The 21,005-nt window shown below is 38.1% G+C and overlaps 1 protein-coding gene across 3 annotated transcripts in view; it reads right to left on the bottom strand.

The window, feature by feature from the left end:
• KIAA1328 (KIAA1328 ortholog) overlaps positions 1 to 21,005 on the bottom strand; it is a 512,616-nt gene that overhangs the window by 69,293 nt on the left and 422,318 nt on the right. For all 3 annotated transcript variants that reach the window (XM_069075688.1, XM_069075694.1, XM_069075679.1), the window contains one exon: positions 11,358 to 11,539. In XM_069075688.1, coding sequence (XP_068931789.1) covers positions 11,358 to 11,539 — 182 coding nt within the window. The remainder of the gene's footprint in view (positions 1 to 11,357; positions 11,540 to 21,005) is intronic.

Raw genomic sequence — 21,005 nt, forward strand, 5'->3', positions numbered from 1 at the left:
AGATGGGAGTGGGGGAAAATGGAGGTGGAAAGAAGGTATTCCAAGTCGTTGGTGAACAAATTAAGCTACTCTTAACTAAGATACATGGAAAATAATATTTGCAAGAACAAAAGGAGACCCTGCACACAACAGCATTATAAAAAGGTAGGCACTTAGTCAAAACTTTTGGATGATGATAGTGGTACTAAAAATAAGATGTCAGTCATAAGCAACCTTGGTTCTAATTTTCTGTAACTAGCAATAGGATTAGCTAACTACACTATAAGGTCATAATATCAGTCAGTCTTCATAGTCTTCTTTTCATCTTTATGTGTGGTTAAGGTGGCTTTCTTTTTTTAATGATTATAGCAGAGTGGTAAAGAAGTTAAGATCAAATGATCAATTCCCATATAGGCCAGCTAACTTTGCTTTTGTTCCTTGACTGCAGACTACACTCCTGATATGGATAGCCATTTTCTAAGTGTGTGCCATTAGGAAATACACCTCAATGCATATGCCCCACTGATGGTAGATCAACAGTGCCACCTTTGTCCAAGGAAGACAGCATTATAGTTAAAATGCATTTGCACATCTGTATATAATAACTGGTATCTAGACATATAGAGATAAAGATAGTCTTAATCAAAAGATAAAACTTGGGGAAGAGAAGCTGTCAGGATAACAGTAGAGAACCTGGCCAGCAGTACCTTAATTTGGTTTCCAGGCCTAACAGCTCAGGCTGTCAGGAGAGAGAATGGCTTTTGCAGTCCGGTGACTCTTAACTAGACAGGTCGTTAGATTTTAGTGCATATTGACATAAGTGCTGGTAACACCAATAAAAACAATTTACTGCCACAGAGATATAGGAGATGAGGATGACTTACTTCACTTGGAGGTCTGGTAGGTAGTGCTAAACAAGTTCAGCCAGAGGACACACTAAAGCCAATTAAAACTGAAAGAGGGAAAATGAAGAAATTGCAACCAAGAATAATAGAAAGAACTGAAAAAGCTACTGGCTTTCTCCCATCTTTTTCCTTTTCCTTGACAAGGTGTATTGCCTAGGCAGTAGAGAGGATACATGAACTAGTCATGAACCCTACCATCAATATAATGGCAGTCTCTTTAAAATGAGAGGATGGGACTAGACGGCCTCCAGGGTCCTTGCAAGCTCTAAGGCTGTGATTCTGAGAACCCTGCAAAATGGCTTGATAAGAGTCTGATACTTGGGCAAAACCTAGTAGGCTATAGTCATTAGTAGCATAAAAATGCCAGAACAAGGTGTGTATGGGGAGAGGAACCAACTTCATGGTCAACCAACTACTGTAAAAATAACTTAATAATTACTCAATAAATTCTGATGACTGACTGATGGATGGTCTTCAAGGAAAAAACATGCAGAAACTTATCAGTAATGAAAGACCATTACAGTTTCTTCCTACAGATCTTTCAGGGAAGGACAGCAATGACAACAGCAGCATCAGCAGCTGGCACTGATATGGTGCTTTAAGGTTTCCAAAGCACTTGACAAACGTTATCTCATTTCATCCTCATAGTAACTTTAAGGTAGGTGCTATTATTATCCCTCTTTTACAGATGACAAAAGTGAGGCAGACAGAGATAAAATGATTTGTCCAAGGTCACACAGTTAATAAGCGCCTGAGGCAGAATTCGAACTCAGATATTCCTGAGTCTGGGTACAGATTCACTGTACCACATAGCTGGCTTCTAGCTAGGTAGAATAAATATTGTTTGTCCAATATAATTCAGATCCCCCTTTTTAAGAAGAAAAATTGCAGAATGAAGAATTTTATAGTTGAAAGAGGTTTCCAATTCATAATAAGAGAGGAATTCCTTTTACAATATCCTCAGAAAATGTTCATAGAGCCTCTGACTGTCGACTTCCACTGATGGGTCCCATGTTGTTGTATAAATAAATAGAGTTTGCTCCCTTTCCCTCTACCCACTCTCATTTTACTAATACACTGTGCATACTGTTATACTCATAGAGCAACCACCCCAGTTCAGTGCTTCACCACTTCCCACCTTGACGGCTACAAAAGACTATTCTTTTTGGTTTCTGAAGCCTCTAGTTTTCCCCTCTTTGATCTACCCTCCACACTGCTGCCTAGATTATCTTCCTTTATATAAATCACAGGGCTGACCATTTCATCCCTCCCTCCCCCCCCCATTCCAGACTATTCAGTGGCTCCTTTCTGCCTTTAGGATAAAACACAAATTCCTTAGCTCAACATTTAAACTCCTCATAACCTGGTCTAGCCAGTTGTCCAGTTATTTCACATTATCCCTCCTTATGTACTTACTATTCCAGGCAAACTAGTCATTTAATTTTTTCCCAACTCCAAATTCCAGCTCCTAGCTCTATCCCCCCTGCCAGGAATTCACCCTTACCTCTTCAGATTCTTAGCTTCCTTTTTTAATACTCAACAAAGGAAGGGACTGTTGGGCTTTTTCAAGGAATCTGGCTAAAAAGGGGGGAAGAGATACGGGATAATAGCCCAATGCAGGGTTTGGTGAGGATTTACTAAAGATGGGATTTGAAGGTAATAGGGAAGCAACCAGTTGATAAGAGATGTTGAAAATCCAAAGGGGAGAGTGATGAATGAGGATACAATCTGCTGGAGAAAATGGAAGAGGAATGGCATCAAGTGCTCATGTAGATAAAGGTTATGGTTTTGGCAAGGAGAAGGACCATGTCTTGGTCAGAAAAGAAGAAAAGGGAAAGAAGTAGAGTGTGGGAGATGATGTCAAGAAGTACTGAGATGAAGAAATGGGAGAAAGAGGGAGCTCACATTGAATAATTTCAATTTTCTCATTAAACTAAGAGGTAAATTTCATAGCTGAGAGAAATGGAATACAGGAGGAAGTGTGGAGGAGATGAGTACAGAAAAGAAAATTTGGAATTGCTTCTTGGGGAGTGAGGTGGGGAATCAATTAGGGAGAAATGAAAGAACTGCTTTGCTGCAGTGAGGGCCCAATTAAGTCTGGAGAACATGAATTTGTAGTGCATCCAGTTAACAGAGTTGTGGGATTTCTTCTAGCTTTATTCAATAACCCGTGAGTTATTGGGAGTATGGGCACAGGAAGCAGATGGTGAAAGTAATCCAGGGCTGAAATTTGGCAAGAAAAGTGACCGGATGGTTAATCAAGGGATTCAAGAGCAAAGAACAGTGCAGAGCTGAAATGTAGACTTATTGGATTGAGTTGAGAGAGAGAGGAAAGTGAAGTCAGAGCAAGGCTAATGGCCTGACAAAAAGTACTGAGGGACGGAAGGATTGGAAGTCTCAATTGAAAAAAATGGGTGTGGAAGGAGTGAAGCATAGAGATGAAATGACAGGAGGTTATGGTCAGTTAGGGCAATGTCAGAGTTTCTAAGTAGAACATTAATGAGTTGATCATGGCAGACTAACTTATGTAAAAAGGTTACTGAGATCAGGGGAATTTCACAGCTACTCATAATATAACTTTGAGAACAAAGTGGAGAGATGTGGGCTAGATGATAATTCAGTTGGATGGATTCAGAACTGGTTGAATGACTGTTCTAATCATTAATGGATGAATGTTAATGTGGAGTGGCCCTGAAAATTACTCTTTTTTCCTGTTCTATTTAAGTTTTATCAATAACTTTGATGAAGGCATAGTTGAGATATTAAAAAAAAAAAACTTGTAGATGCCAAAAATGAATCTGGGACCATATCTAGTTGTTCAGATCTTTATCTCACCACTGGACCCAGATAGCTCCAAAGGAGAGTGAGGCTAGTAACTGCACAGTCCTCCCTCACTTAAATCCAATTCACTTGCAAATCATGGTATCTCACCTTCCTGATGTCATGGTCCTCTTCCAGAATAGGACAAACAACAAACAACAAATGCCAAAAAAAACTGGGAGGGATAAGCTAATATATTGGATGAAAGAATCTGGAATCTTAATATTGCACTGAATCCAACAGGGTGAAATTTAATAAAGAAAAATATTATCATATAAAATATCTGTCATATGAGAACATGATAGGGGAGGTATGCTTATTCAACAGTCTGTGTTAAAAATATTTGGGAATTTTAGTGTACTGAAGGCTCAAAAGGAGTCAACAAGGTGACATGGAAGCCAAAAAAGCTAATAAGATCTTAGGCTACATTGATAGTGGCCTGGACAAAGATGACAGCTACGTGTTACTCTCTTGTGCAACATTTGTACAGTTTTCAGTTCTAGGTGGTATACTTTAGTAAGGAACAGCAAACTGGAGCACTTCAAGAAGGAAGGTAACCAGAGAGGCGAGGAAACTTGAAGCCATGTCATAAGAAGATCATTTTAGGGGCAGCTAGGTGGTGCAGTGAAAAAGCACTAGCCCTGGAGTCAGGAGGACCTGAGTTCAAATGTGACCTCAGACACTTAACACAAAAACTAGCCGTGTGACCTTGGGCAAGTCACTTAACCCCAACTGTCCTCCAAAAAAAAAGCAAAAAAAAAAAAAAGATCAAAATGTTGAGTTTAAAGAAGAGAAGACTTTAGTTATCAGGTATTTTGAAGGACTGTCATGTGTAATAAGGCTTAGTTTTGTTTTCCTTGGTCCCAGAGGGCAGAGCTAGAAACACTGGGTGGAAGCTGCAAAGAAGCAGCTTTTATAATGATAAAAGGAAAAATGTCTTAAAAATTAGAGCTGTCCAGAAGTAGAAAGAGCTACCTCAGGATCTAGTGGGCTCTTCATCACTGGGGGGAATTTAAGTGTGTGTATGTGTGTGGGGGAGGGTGAATTCCCACTTAATTGGAGATATTATAAAGAGAATTCTTGTTAAAGTATGGAGTGGATGAGATGTCTGCTAAGGCCTCTCTGGAACTGAGATTTTGTAATTCTGTGAAGTCTAATTCCCCTTCCACATGATAGCTCTTCAAATAGGTGAAGACAATTATCATGTCTCACCTAAGCTAAGTAGCTTCAGTGCCTTTAAATGAGTTCTGTAAAACATGGTTCTTAGTCCCCTCACCACCCTGGTTCCCCTTCCATAGAATGAGCTACAGTTTCGGAATGTTCTTCCCAGAACATGGCACCTAAAACTAAACACAGCACTATTGATATGGTTTGATCAGGGTTGATAATTAAAACCTTCTTTCTGGATTCTATGTGTCTGAATATGAAGTATCCATTAATGTAGATACAGAGAAAATGAGTTTCTCCTTTTTTTTTTACTTTTATATAACATTGTTGAATTATTAAGGGCTTGTAAAACAGTAAAAGATAGATTTTTTCTATGCATGGATTGCTGTCTAAACATATCTCCTCATCTGTACTTTGTAGAGTTAATTTTTAAAAAAACAAACCAAGTGAAGGACTTCATATTTATCCCCTCTAAGTGTCAACATACTGAATTTGGCCCATTGTTTTTACTTGTCATATTCTTTTTACATTTGAATTCTATTATTAAGCTATCTTTCTCAACTTAATGTCATCTGAAAAAGTGATAAACATACTACCTATGCCTTCATTCAAGTGATTGACAAAAATGTTGAACCCAAAGTTGGATCCCTGTGACACTACTCCATTAGAGACTGTTCCTGAGCTGACATTCAGCAAGCAGTAGCTCAATTCCCTGGGTCTGATCAGTCAACCAGTTCCTGCATCCACCTACCTGTACTATTATTCAGCTCATATCTCTCCATCTTGTCCATAAAGACAGCAAGAGAAACTGTAAAATGCCTTGCTTAAATCCAGGTACACTACTTCTCTGGCATTCCTCTGATTTACCAGTCAATTAACACTGCCAAAAAAGGAAATGGTTAGTTTGGTAAGGTTAATCTTTACAGCACGATGTGTTCAGGATGAACTCAAGCTCACTGCTAGTGATTACCACTTCTTTTCTCAATATTCACAAATCAACACCATTAAAATTTTGTTCTGCTAGTTGTACAGGATATCAAAGTCAAGCTCACTGACCTATATTTAGAAGAATTGACCTTGGTCTCCTGTTTGAAAAATAGGACATTTGTCTACATCTAGCCCTGTGTCCATTTCACCTTTTCTTTGTATCCCTGGAACCTGGCACTGTGCCTGACACATAGTACCTTACCACAGTGTTAGGTGTTTAATAGGTGATTAAATAAATGACTGATCAAATGACCACTGACAGCAATTGAATAGTTAGACTCGCACCCACTGGGGCTAGCTTGGTTGTTTTTGGTGTTCAGTTGTTTCAATGATGTCTGGCTCTTTGTGACCCCATTTGGAGTTTTCTTGGCAAAGATACTGGAGTGGTTTGCCACCTCCTTCTCCAGCTCATTTCACAGATGAAGAAACCAGGGTCTAGTAAGTGTCTGAGGTCAGAGTCTTCCTGACTCCAGTCCCGGCACTCTATCCATTTCCCCACCTAGCTACCTGGGTAGCTTGGTACTTTTTTTTTTTTACCATTTCCTTATTCATTCTGGAATCCAATACTCTGCTAACCATTGAAGATTATACTCCTTGATAGAGCAAATAATAGCAAATTAAGAGATAAATCTCCACTTCTAACCCTGAAATCACAAAATTTGGAAGGAACCTTAGAGACTAGATGTATCTCTTAAGTTGGAAAGTATATGCAATGCAATGTCTCACATCTTCAGTATTCTACTACCACAAAGAAGGTATGGAGTTACACTCTCTTAAGAGCTAAAATTTGAAAACATAAACTGAAATTATTCTGATGAAGAATAAAATGCACATAGAAATTTATCAACTAACAGATTTTTTTAAAAGAAAAATTCAAAAGAATTAAAAGGGCAATCAACTGGCAAAATGTATGAAAAAGTAGCATACAGTCCTGCAAGACTAGTGTCAAGGACATTGATCTTTGCCTAGCTGCTATTAACTTATGCACATTTGTATTCTCACATATTCTAGCTCTGGGGTCACTCAAATTTCCCATCCCACAATTTTCAAGGTACTCTTTCCCTAAGTAGAGATGAATAGTGGCTCAGAACTATGCCAGTCAGACAGAGCATTGGTTAGGGCTCTCTTCTCATTGTTATGCATAATATTGATACTGTTTTGGGGGAGGACACTGGAGACAGAGTCAGGATTCAAAGTACCAACAGAGAAAGTCAGTGTTGCATTTAGATAAATGGAAGACAATGTTGGTGATGAGAAGGCCACAAGTCACACAAGTCTTTAGTAGTAAGTGACCATTGCTGTTGCTATTTCCAATTTCATTCTCCCTAAGGATTCCCTGCCATGTCTGGTAGTCTGTTCCTACTCTGGCATTAAAGTCACCCAGAATTACAAGCTTGTCCTCTTTTGGCACATTGATGATGAAGGTCTCCAGGTATTCATAAAACTTTTTTTTTTACCTCATCAAGTTCGTCATGGTAGTAGCATACACACTGATGATGGTGGGGTGGTGTTTTCCTGCAAGTGGCAATCACGTTGTCATGAGCTTGTCATTCCTTTTGGAAGGCATACAAGCTTGTTGACTAGATTAGTTCTGATTGCTAAACTTATGTCAGTTTCATGGAATTGCCTATCACTGCAGCCACTCCAGAAAAACGTATGTCCGGCTCTGATTTCAGTAAGCAGGCCTTCATTTGCCAGCCTTGTTTCACTATTTTGATGAGACACCTGCTTAGTTTTCTCACAACAAGAGATGTTAATCTTTCAGGTCTACTGAATGTCGTGTTGTCCATTAACATATACATTCCATGTACCAATGGTGAGTGGAATAATCTTTGCAAAAGTTTTTGTATATTTTTTATTTTTCAACCCCAGGGTGATTTCCCTGTCTGCTCTGGTAACCAGGCCAGGGTTGAGTGAAGCACACAATTTTTACGGCACCTTTTCTAGCCCCTTTTTCATGCCAGGAAGTGAGCAGTATAATTCTTTAGAAAAAAAGTTGCTCAGATGCCCAGGGGGCTGCTCAATTCCACTGCTACATCAGTCCAGTGAGAAGAAGATCCTATGGCTTAGGCCACCTGTGTGCAGGGTTGTGACTACAGCTCCCAATGAATTGTACCTGGTGCTTTGTTATAGGACTTTGAGGTAGGTAAAAAACAGTACAGTAGTGTGAAGATGTTTTTTGATTGGTGCAGAAATTAGATTCAAGTGAGGCAGAATTGCTCGAAGTCATCAGCCTCACTCTGGCTTCCAGAGTCATCCGAGAACAGTGGTAAGACAAAAGTCAAGATGTCTGGCAATGGCCTGGGATGCAGTGGATGACCTTGGCATCTCTGCTGTCTAACAAAGCTCTAAGCATTCCACAGCACTTGCTCCAGCAGCCTTCATAGCCACTGGAACAAACTGTTCTTATTTTCCTATTCTGCCTGGGGAAGTCTTAATGATACCCCCTAGCCCACCCCCAAGTCACTGACAGGTTTGAGGCCTCTTGGTTACTCTCAACATGGGTTAGCCCATCTGGTGAAATGGTTTAATGGCATGTTGCTGCTGCACATTATAGCTTTTTGAAGCCACAGATGAGAGATAGGTGGCAAGTGGATGCCAAAGGTAGATGAGCAGCTCTGAAAAGAGCTTGGCAGCCCTGGTACCAGAGATACTAGTCTTCTCTGAACACCTCTATACCCAACAGGGAATCAGAACTAATATTCTATGGCATTTTTTTTCTTGTTGCTAAACACATAAAACAAAAGAAAAGAATCATAGACAATTCTTACTTAAAGGTGATATGTGAATGGTTTCTGTATTTCTGACACTGAAACTCATTTATTTCTTCTGTTACGTCACTCACATTAATATGTCTTGGTTAATATACACTACTCACATCACTGAGAGTGAAGGTTCACTTAGAAGAACAATTGAGGAACTTGGCAAGATTATTCCTCACTTCAGTTGAGTTTAAAATTTCTCTTTCATGAAGAAGAAAAATATATCTACAAGTAACTCAGAGAGTCTGGAATCTGAGTCTCACAAACCTAAGAAATATAAAATGAAGGTCCTGATCAAAAGATGCCAGCTAAGTTTAAACCCCTGGTTCCTTGTGAATAATGTCACTTTCTCCCAACGTTGAAAAGGAGTATGTTCTATGAAGGGGCAATCTAAGACCCCAGAAATATGTGGGAGCTTGAGAGTACTGTGATAACTTGAGCCCATCAGTAGCAGCCCTGACTACACCGTGAGCTCTGACATTTCAGACCTGCTCAAGAGCCACACATCCTCACCTGACTGGTTTGCTTCTGGACTGATTTACTGGGGAAAGACTGATAACACCAGCTTTGACAAAGATGCTCAGCAAGAGAGTTAAAAGTCTTTTGAAGTGCTGGCAAAGCAAAGAAGGAAAGCTGGGAAAGAAGGATTCAGAACGCAGCCATGTGGGGAGAGAAGCAAGGGAAAGAAGAAGTAAAAAGAGCAGATATTGTATTTCCAGATTCATGCCTTGGACCTAAAGGCTTTTGACCTAAGTTTACAGTTCACCAAGGAAATGTTTCCTATTCTATGCAGCTCAATAAAAGAAACTAAAATATGACAACTCAAGCATTTAAGAAAAAGAAACAATTTGCCCCTTAAATGTGATTCTGACAACAAAGTATGCTTTCTTCCTAGTACAAAGGCACTAAGACAGCAATCAAATCTCTTCTATATGACCAGCTCCGATAAAGTTGGCATAATGGTGGGGAGGCTAGGAAGAGGTAAAGGAATAAGAGACTGGTAATAAAGATTAATGATCCCGCAGTAAATGCCCTGTGTAGTACTGTAATGACTAAAGGACAATGACAAAAGAAACAAAAGGAAATAAAAGAGAGAAAAAGTGTATTCAAAAATTCAGGCATGCTACTGAGGGGAAACCAATTAAGAAAGCACTAAACCAAGCAGTTTAACTTAGGCAATTAGTGCTAGGTCATTTGCCCTGTGATAAACAGGGTGTCCAACTGGACTGCAGCACACCTTGGCAAGTTTATTTCCCAAGCATGGTAGCGTGCCACAGCAAATGCCAATGCAATAATTTTGCCCCACCCTGCATTTCCTGTATACTAGGCTCTCCAACATGCAGCCTGGCTCAAAGGTGAGCCTGCAGCAAGTTTTAGTGACCAAGAAGGCTATACATTTTGCTAATGGCTATAGACTAAAAGGAAAGAAGGAAAGAAAAGACAACCTTTCTAAAGAGTTTAAAGTTAATAATTCCTAGCAATACTGTGGGCCAAAAATTTTTTGCAACTGTGAAAAATCTCTTTCACCACAGAAATACTGTAAAGCCCCCAAAAAAGAAAAAAAAGGGAGGAAAATAATGCTAATAAAACAGAAAACCATCAGTGAAAATTGCTCCTGAAAACTTTGCAGAATTGTAACGGCTTTCTCTTGGTTAAATTGATTGGTGTAGTAACGTTATAAAATGACTATTAGGATTCATTGTGCACAACAGAAAGTGCTGAAATGTCAGCAGACTATACAGCAAAAGTAATGGGTCTTGAACCCCTGTTAGTCAAAAATGATTTTGTTTCAAATTAGAAATTGATTTTTTTGGACACAAGCCCTTTCCAGTCTTCTAGCTTCTGTAGCTGGGCCTGGGAGAGATTAACCTCCACCATAGCAAGGGCTGGCCTGATGATACCTTTCCCAAAGTGCCTTTCCAAAGTCTGCTTTGTAATGCTGCTGTGGTCTTAACCAATAACACAAGTTATTTGTCCCTTGGAGAACTGAACCACATTTTTCTCATTTTACCATTTTATTTTTGTGCTGACATACTGTACAGACTGGTTGACAAGTTTAAAAAAAACTGCTCATAATTGAACAGAAGATTATGTTAGGCACTGCAATGAAACCACCATACCAATTTTTTCTCTCCTTCTAAATGAAAGTCTGAGTCCTCCACTCCCCAAAGTAGAATGACTAAGTAGCGAGTAAGCCAGAGGGTACAGAAAGCCATCTGTGTAGAGCTGCTATTAGAGTAAAGAAGATGACATCTCCAACAGTAGGCCCTGTCAATTTCATTTTCTCAGTGAGGAAAAATTTTGGGGAAAAACAAAGTTCTAATTTTCCTAAAGCAATGAAGATATCCAAGCATTCTTCTTGTGAAGACTAAAATAGTTTTGCTTCTGTTTCTAATTGGGAAATATTCTTTCTTCAACGATTCAGAATAGCTGCTGCAGTTAACTTCCCCAGGAGATACAAACTTTGCTTTGCTCTCTTCATTAATAATTACTAGGTGCCCACTTAATACCTGGCACTATTCTGGCTTATTACATCTGATTTGTGAGAATGGGTTAAATTGGAATAATCTTCTTGTAATGGTGTGTCCAGAGAAATTTTGATATTCAATAGATCTTCAAAGGTCCCGTGGCCTTGAAGGCACATTTTTATGTGTGATTGTTTGCTTTAAAGCACCCACCATCATTCTCCCAAGTTCCTGCTTCCTTCACACTTTGGTATCCCAGAGCTACAAGTTACCTCTTCTGGATCTGCTCATTTCATTCTTTGGATATGTCCAAAGGTTGTCTTCCTCTACAGCGGATCGAAATCCAACTTTTTTCTTCCCGGTGCTGTGCCCGTCACTGGTACTGTGCAATCTGTGTCCTTTGCTGGGTGGCGATATTCTCTGCAGGTAATCATCACACTTCAACCTCAGTAAGCTGGAAGGGGTGAAAATAGAGGCACCATTAGAGAGTACCACCCCGTTAATCCTTACTAGCTACGTGAACCTGGGCAAGTCACTTAACCTGTTTGTCTCAATTTTCTCATCTGTAAAATGGGGATGATAATAGTACCTACTTCCCAGGATTGTTGTGAAGATCAGATGAGGTACTATTTGTAAAGTCCTTAGCATGGTGCCTGGCACATAGTAGGCATCATAAATAAGTTTATTCTGTTGTTCCCCCTTCCTCACTTCTATGACACATATGGGAGGTTAATAGGGATGCTTTATTTGGGCATGAATTAAAATTCAATTCTCTTTAACAAGCATTTATTGAGTGTTCCCTATGTGCCATAGATGTCGGATGCTGTAAAGGATGCAAGAGAAGGAGGAATTAGGGTCCTTATCTTTCATTTGGGTAAATGAGATATAAACACATGAATGAATTAAACAGAAGGAAATGTAAAATCAAGTGCAGGAATGAACTGTATAAACAATAAATGCTCTAAAAGCACTTCCAAGATAGATCATGAACTCTGAACTTCTTCCCAGTCACAATATTGCATCCTTTTACTTCTCCATTTTTAATCCACTTGAATCACACTTCACTCTCATTGTCTCAACAATCTGGTTCTTGCCTTACTTTCTTCCCTTCCAACTCTTGAAATGCTTAGCCATTTCAATAATGCCCCTTCATCTTTGAAACCAAAGATAGTTTGTTTTTTTTCTGGGAGGTTTTTTGTTTCTGTTTTGTGTGTGCGTATGTGTGTGTTTTGCTTTTGCTGCTTTTTCTGGCTTGCTAACTCCCAACCATGGGAAACACAGCATCTACTTCTTTTGGTCAGACATTCTCAAATATCTGAAAAAAAAAATTGAGACCTATCTGTGTCCAATATGGAAATGTATTTTTCTGTTGTTGTATAGTTGCTGCTATACAAGAACTCACCTTCACTCTCATTATCACAGTATCCACAGAGGTTATCTGAACTCTTCATTTTTTAGGTTCTCAACTTTAACTAAGAAGATTAAGGCCATCCTCTTTTGCTCCTCTAACATTTCCACACCTTCAGCCATCATTACCTCTTTCCCTCTGGTCTTAGAGAAAAAAAATGTTCTCTTTCTCAAGTTAACTCTTCCACCTATATTGACCTCACCTCACATCTTCTCCTTGACGTTTTTCTAAGAATCATCCTTTTTTTCTCCTGTATCTTCTGTCTCCTTTCTAATGGCTCTTTCTCCTGGACCTATAAATACGGTAAGGTCACCCTAGCCTTTTAAACAAAAAAGTCCCTTCCTTTGAACCTTTTAACTGCCTCCACTTCCTCACCACCCACTCACTCTTCCAACCCTTGCAGTATGACTTTCCTTCCCACTATTCTGCTGAAAATGTGCTCCCCAAAGACACTGATGACCTAGTTGCCCAATTATGATTTTTGTCAGTTGCTATCCTGTCCTCTGCAACATAACTCTACTGAACAATTCTTTCTTGATACTTTCTTTCCTTTTGTCATATGATGTTGCATGCTCATGTTTTTACATCTTGCAGCTACTCTTCTGTTTCCGTAGGCACTTCTGGCCCCTTTATAATGTGGCTGTCTCCCAAGCCTTTACCCTTACTCTTTTCTTTCTACATTCTCTCTTAGTAAAACCATCTACTCTAATGGTTTCAATTATTAGATATACACCAATGATCTTAAAATATACATTTCTGTCCTTGACCCCTCTACAGATCTCCAGTAATGCACTGATAAGTACTAGATATGTCCACTTGGATATGTTACAAATCCTTCAATTGTAATATTCAAAATTGAATTTATAATCTTAAAAAAAGCTACCCCTCTCTTTCTATTTTTTTTTTTTTGGTGAAACCATCTACCTAAATAAGGTTTAAAACCTCATACCTATCTTTGAGTATTTCCTCTCCCTCACTTCCAATCATTTTCCATCCTGTCAATTCTATGTGATACCTCAGTGCATCTGTCTGTCCTTTCTATTCTGACTGCAACCAGCATAGCTCAATTTCTCCTTATATCTTGCTTTGATTACTACAACAGCCTCTTAACTAATATTCCTTATTTGTCTTTTCTTTCTCTAACTCTTTTTTCCTATAGTTGCCTACAAAAATCTTTCCTTGTGCATGACATTCTTATAACTCCCTTTAGTTGTTTTTTAAAGATTATTGAATATAGTATAAACTTTCTAATTCTGGAATTAAAGGCTCTCTATGACTTAGCTCTAACTTATGAGTTCTAAGCTTAGTGACACCTTGCCCTTTCACATATATTATGTTATAGTAAAACCAAACTATTCCATGTTCTTTTCTTGTTATCTCCTATTCCTGTGCCTTTGCTCCATACCATTACATGACTGGAATATACTCTTCTCCTCTCCTTACCCCTATCTTCATCTGTTGATATTTTTCCATTTCTTTTTGTTTGTTTTGTTTTTTTCCTCCAAAATTTTATTTTAGACCCAAATGCCAGAATACAAATAGAGAAAAGAAACAAAAACATATCATAAATTTAAATATTGGAGCTTAAATAAAAAGTTAGAAAGAAATAAAAGCATGTCATGTGCATAGCAGAACATGAAAGGATTCAAAATATGTAACAATAAATTTTCGTTTCAGGATAATAAAGAATACTCGTGTTGAGAATTGTCCATCTTTTCTTTGCTTCCTTGTGAGTTTTCTTTTGTTCTTTGCTGTGTACTTTTTTTTACTTCATTCTTTTTTTCTCTCCCCCCAAACCCCGCCCCTCAGAAATCCACAATAAAGTTTAGATACATTTCTCTATAGCTATAAATATACACATACACTCCCACCCCCCTAGAAGGCTACAATAAAGTTTAGCTGTTTCTCCATAGCTATAGATATATGCATACACACATAACATACATACATATATAGACATATACATTCCCAAACCTATTCAACTCCTGATCTTTGTTTTTATGAATGAATATATATATATATATATATATATACACACACATATCTTGTTTTCTATCCCTCCTGCCTTCTCTACTTTACTTTTACTCACTACCTTATCCTCCTCTGACTTGCCTACCCCCCTCCAAGGATCCCTCCCCATCCTCCCATTCTCATAAATCTAAACACCCTTCTATACCCCTATTTACCTATTCTCTCACCCGCCCCTCTAAAGATCCCTCCTTTGTCCTCCCCCCCTCCCTATGCCCCTACCATTTTATTTCTTCTGAATTTAGAAGACTTCCATACTCTTTTAAATATATATGTATTATTCCCTCTTATACCCATTCCTGATGAAAGTAGGAAAGCAGAATTGCCAGCCTTCCTCCCCTATCTAATTCCTATGTATCAATTCTCCCTCTTGCATCTCATTTGTATAAAATAATGACTCTTTTTAGCTGCTCCTAAATGGTTTTACTTTTTAAATTCATATCATGCCCAGGTTTTCCCCAATCTTTCTTATGAACTACCCAATTATTAATAAGAATCTTAGACATAAATTTTATGTTTTACATATATAAAAACCAAACAGCTCATCCTCATAGATCCCTTATAATCTTTCTTTGTTATGTACCTTATATTTATATTGGTTTTTGTATGTCAATTCGTCTATTAGGTTCAGTTTTTTTTAACAAAGTCTTGAAAATCAGAGAGTTTATTAAATGTCCTTTTTTTCATTCAAGATAATAGCTAAGGGACAGCTAGCTGAGGCAGTGAATAGAGCACTGGCCCTGGAGTCAGGAAGACCTGAGTTCAAATCTGACCTCAGACAATTAACACTTACTAGCCATGTGACCTTGGGCAAGTCACTTAACCCCAATTGCCCTGCCCTCCCCCCTCCAAAAAGTGAAAACAAAACAAAAAAAATAATAGCTAATTTTGCAGGGTATGATTTTTTGGCCAGAGTCCCAGTTCTTTTGCTCTTCTATATGTTGTGTTCCAAGACCTATGGTCCTTTAATGTTTCTGCTGCTAGGTCTTGTATAATTCTAATTGTGGCACCATCAAATTTAAATTGCTTTAATCTTGATGCTTTTAATACTTTTTTTCCTTGAGCTGGGGATTTCAGAATCTGACTATGATGTTCCTGTGAGTTTTCTTCATAGGATCTCTTTTAAGTGTTGATAGATGGATTTTTTTTCTATTTCTACTTTCTAATCCTCAGGACAAATTTTCTTTAATTTTTTTTGTATTATTGTATCAAGATTCTTTTATATCACAACTTTCAGTTAGTCCAATTATTTTTATATTTTATCTTCTTGATCTATTGTCCAAATCTGTTGTTTTTCTCATGTTTCACTTTCTCTTCTATTTTTTCATTATTTATATTTTGTTTAATCATTTCTTGATCTCTTATAATTTCATTGGCTTCACTTTGCCCAATTCTAATTTTCAAGGTGTCATTTTTTTCCTTAAGATTCTGGATCTCCTTTTCCAATTGGTTGACTTTCCTTTCATATACTGCTATAAAGTCTGTTATAAATAACTAGGATCTATACCTTATTAGAATGTAAGATATTTAAGTGAAGAAACTTACATTATTTTGTTTTTTATATCTAGTGCCTAACATATGACATGTACTCAATAAATGTTTGTTGAATTTAATTGAATCAAATAATTGTTATCTAGTTAGCAAAATCTTTTTGATGCACATAAGACAGGGATTATGGATCAAAATATCAGGAGTCTCCTTCACACTAGAATTCCCCAAAACTCCATGGGCCTAATTTCCACAAAATCACAAAATCTTCAATTGCTTAACATTTACTGAGCTCCACAGCATATTAAAGACTGTGTACAGCATGTAGAAAGGCAGGCTCTACTCTCAATGAACTTTCACTTTTAAAAACCAATACAGCAGACAGAAACATGCAAATATACCTACCCACACCTAGAAGTGGCAGTTTATCTCTCTCTCTCTCTCTCTCTCTCTCTCTCTCTCTCACACACACACACACACACACACACTCTCTTTCTCTCTCTCTCTCTTTCTCTCCCCCTTTCTCTCTCTCAGTCCCCACATGTGTTTTTCCCCACATTCCCCACATCCTCACATAAATTTGGGGAAGTTTAGATGTCACCCTTAAGGAAAATTCCATCAGAATTCTCAGAATGCTAATGTTAGGGTAACAGGAATCCTCACTTTTCTCTAGCCTCTATTCCGTGATATAAGTTCATCATAACCTCTCTCATCAATGCCCATGATTTCAATGATCACCTCTATGCAAATGACTCCAAATTCTATCTATCTCTTGAACTTTAGTACTATATCATTAATGGTTTGCCAATCATCGCAATCTGGATAGCATATAGAAATATCTAACTCACATGTCCAAAGTAGAATTTATTCTCTTTTCCTCTAAACTTGATTCTCATCTCAACTTCCCCTTTGCTGCTATTGAGGGCATCATCGTCCTCCTGGTTCACTCAAGTTTGCAAGTGGGAGTTTTTTATTCTTTCTTCTCTCTCATCCATCAGAATCTAAATAGGAAAGCTAAACTGAGTATTAGGCAAGATGACTTACTTTGGGGATTCATGGAGGAATAAGATGTCCTTCAGGAACATCTTTGCCATTCAATAGCCTTGGAATTGGAGGAAGGAGTGAGAGATGAGTGATGACAACCAAGCAGTAGTTCTTAATCTGGGGTTTGTGAAGTTGTTTTTTTTAAGAAACATTTTGACAACTACATTTCAGTATAATCAGTTTCCTTTGTGATGCTCTGTGTTTTACTTTATGCATTTAAAAACAATATTCTGAAGAGTCCATATGCTTTAGTAGACTGCCAAAGAAATCTATGACACAAGAAAGGTTAAGAACCTCTGCACCAGAGGAGGTATACCTTCTTTATAAGACTATTCATCATAAGGATATTATCACAAGACTCTGGGCCAGTTGAAGAATAGTACTAAAATTTATTTTAAAACTGCTCATGGTTATTGAAGAATTGCAAAGAGATATAGGAAATCCTTGCTCTGCCAGCTTGATCTCTGACAGGAGTGAATGCTTTGCATGTGGCTGCATAGTGGATTACCTCATTATGAATCATTACTGTGAGAGCCAAAAGTCTCAAATACTGTCATGTAGGGGTTTGAAAAACTCAAGATGGTCAGCATGCAGGATAGCATGACAGAGGAATATGAATTGAGCTTAGGTTTACCACATTGCCTGGCACACAGTAGGCATTTAATAAATGTTTAATGATTGATTGATTGAATGTGTATGTGACATACTATCTAAGATGTCACCCTCTTTGGATTTTGGTGTAGATACAATATAGGAAGTAGGAAATTGGGTCTGTATATAGGACTTTTGCTATTTGAGACTAGAATTTTGTTTTGTCTTCCAGTGGGGTGAGGGTGGGGGTGGGGGAGGTGGAAGGTAAGACAGAGAAAAAATAAATGCTTATTTTAAATTTAGGGGGCAGCTATGTGGTGCAGTGAGTAGAACACCTGCCCTGGAGTCAGGAGGACCTGGGTTCAGATCTGGCCTCAGACACTTGACACACACACACACACAAAAACTAGCCATGTGACCTTGGGCAAATCACTTAACCCCAACTGCCCTCCCCTCCCCCTCCAAAAAGAAAAAACAAAAAAAAAAGAAAAAATTAAATTTATTTTTAAAAATTAGGGAGAATACATAAGCAAATCAGGAGCGATGAAAGAGATACTGTTGACAATTATGGATAAGAGAAGAGTTCTTGCATATACAATAGAGATTATCATAAGGGATAAAATGGAAAGTTTATCATGAACAAAACCAATGTATTTAGAATAAGAAGGGAAATAGTTAATTGGAGAGGGAAAGTATTTGCAGTAAAATTTTCTAATAAGGAAAAGTCTGGTATCCAAGATATATGGGGAATTGATACAAATATATTAGAATAAGAATTAATCCCTAATAGATAAATGTACAAAGTCTATAAACAAAAGGTTCTCAAAAGAAATTCAAGTTATCAACTTGTACATGAGAAAAGCTCCAAATAACTAATAACAGAAAAATGCACATTGAAAACAACTCAGGCTACTTTTCACATCTATCAAATTGGCAGAGTGACAAAAAAGGAAACTAATAATGGTTGGAGGAACTGTGGAATGACAGGCACACTTTGAACTTTGAAAAAGTATCCCAAAGTTACTAAATTGTGTGTAGCCTTTAGCCCAGAAATACTACTAGTAGGGATCCATCCCACAGAGATCAAATATAGAGTAAGGACTCTTTTACTGTATGTTACAAAGGACGGCTTTTATTTAAGGAAGATAGTGATTGACAGTGATACCCTCCAAAAAGAAATGCCAATCAAACACTTAAAAGTACGTAAGTGAACAATAGGGGTCGTGTGAACAACAAGATGGCAGAACAGATATTTTCTTTGGTTCCTACCAACTCAAGAAAAAAAAACAACAACAAACAACTCCACAAGAATTATGCAGCATAGGTAAAACAACTACATATGCCTGGAGACGAGAGCAAGAAGCCCAACAACGTAACAGTTGTATGAATTAACACTGGAGGATGCTAATCCTCATTGTGGCTCATTCCTGTTACTCCAAAACACTACTTTGGGCAAGGATCAAGTCTGGTAAAGAATAAATTCTCCAACATAAGAGGAAAATGAAGCAGCTTCCAGTTCAACATTATGGAGTAGAAGAAGACTTTGGAAAGTAACAGAGGATTATAAAGAAAAAAAAGGCTAAAAACACCAAAGATTTCAAGAGAAAAAAAATCTAGTTTAAGAACTACAATAAAAGGAGACAAATTGAGAGGATAATAAAATTCAAAGGAAGGACAAATTCTAAAATATATAAAATATTACTAACTTCTCTAAATAAATATTATTAAATAAAGGAATTTGAACCAACAACTGCTGAAAAACAATCCTATGGAATCAGAAGGCAGCCTGGAAAAGCCAGTAGGTTCACTAATGTATCTCCTAGTTTATAATGTAAGCCAATAAGGGAAGAGCTATGGCACAATGGCTTATTCTTTTTTGGTGATATACACCTATCAGAATTGTCTTTATTATTATGAAAAATTTTCTTTAAAAGCAGAATCCTCAGGGCTTGTCCCAGTGGCCAGTCCATCAACAGTCAAGGTAATTTCTACCCTGATATTTTTTAATAAACTCCTTTTAATTTTCTCATCCTGAGTTTTGCCTCTTTTATCAGGGAAAAAGGCCTAATCAGAATTTTCACTTTAATAGGAAAAATGACAAGACTTGGCAACAGACTGGATATATGGAGTGAACATGGGAGAGGAGTCAAAGATGATACCAAGATTATGGCTCCAGAAGACTGAGAGGATGGTGGTGCTTTTCAAAGTAACAGAAAGACTGTGACCAATAAGATGATCCTCACAAATCTCTCTATGTGCTAAAGATAAAGACAAAGATAAAGAAATTATGTGCTAAAGATAAAGCAACTTCAGCTCTCTCCATGGTCCAGGACACCAGGAACCCAAAGGTTAAAAAAAAACCCAAAGTCCATGAACTAACACTTACCTTGAGCTCCTTGTAGCACCCCCACCCCACTGTTTATCATGTTGCCAGCAGTGAGACTGCATGGGCCAACCTGACTCCTAGTCCCCCCTCCCTCTTTCCAGTGCAGTTGAAATCCAAACTTTAAACTGTAGAAATTTGCTGCAGCTGTAATGGTGCCCTGCCAGCACTCTGTGCTGCAAAAGATGTCTGTAAGACAGGAGAGGAACAGAGAGAAAGGGGAACGACAGATGTTTCTGGGCTTGAAATGGAGCTCAACTTCATACTCAAGCCTTCCCCCTCCTCCCAAAGCTTTGGAAATTCAAACTGTAAATGACAGAAGTCAACCCCAGTTACGAAAGTATCAGTGTGGCAGAGTACTGAACTGTGGCAGAGAACTGAGGAAGTGAGGCAATGAATAAAGGGCTAGGCAGAGCCAAGCAGAACTCTACTAAACATGAGGGGGAAATCTCAGCATAGTTAGGGCCATTTCTGTCTCCCCAAAAGTCAGTTGGGGTAGATAGAGACGTAGGCTGATAAACTGTGAATTGCCCAGTGTGGGAGGAGTTGGAGACACTATGAGTCCAGTTCCTAGGGAAAAACATCATCAGAGGGGAGGGAAATAATAAGTAATAAGGGAAAATAAAGAAAAAAGATTGAAATTACCCGAGGTCTCAGGAGGAAGAAAACTCAAAGACCTTGAGCATAAAAAGATAAACCAACAGAGAAAACACCGATGACAAAAGGAAACATGGCCTCCAGATCTAGTAAAAGACTTTAGGTATCTATTAATGAATGCTATAAAACAAAGGAAAATAACTCAGCACTCGATAAGAGAGGATCTTGTGAAATTTGAGAGAAACATGGAATCACAACATATTCCTGTGTGTCTTAAAAGAGAAATCAGAATTATGAGAGCAAAATTTATGACCTACACAGAAGAAGTAACTGGAGGAATAGGAAAACTTGAATCTGTGATTGCAAGTTTCACCAAAGAAA

This window comes from Petaurus breviceps, unplaced genomic scaffold (assembly GCF_028583685.1).
Source record: "Petaurus breviceps papuanus isolate PSGF00001 unplaced genomic scaffold, PetGlider_PUasm1.0 151, whole genome shotgun sequence".
Lineage (NCBI taxonomy): Eukaryota > Metazoa > Chordata > Mammalia > Diprotodontia > Petauridae > Petaurus > Petaurus breviceps.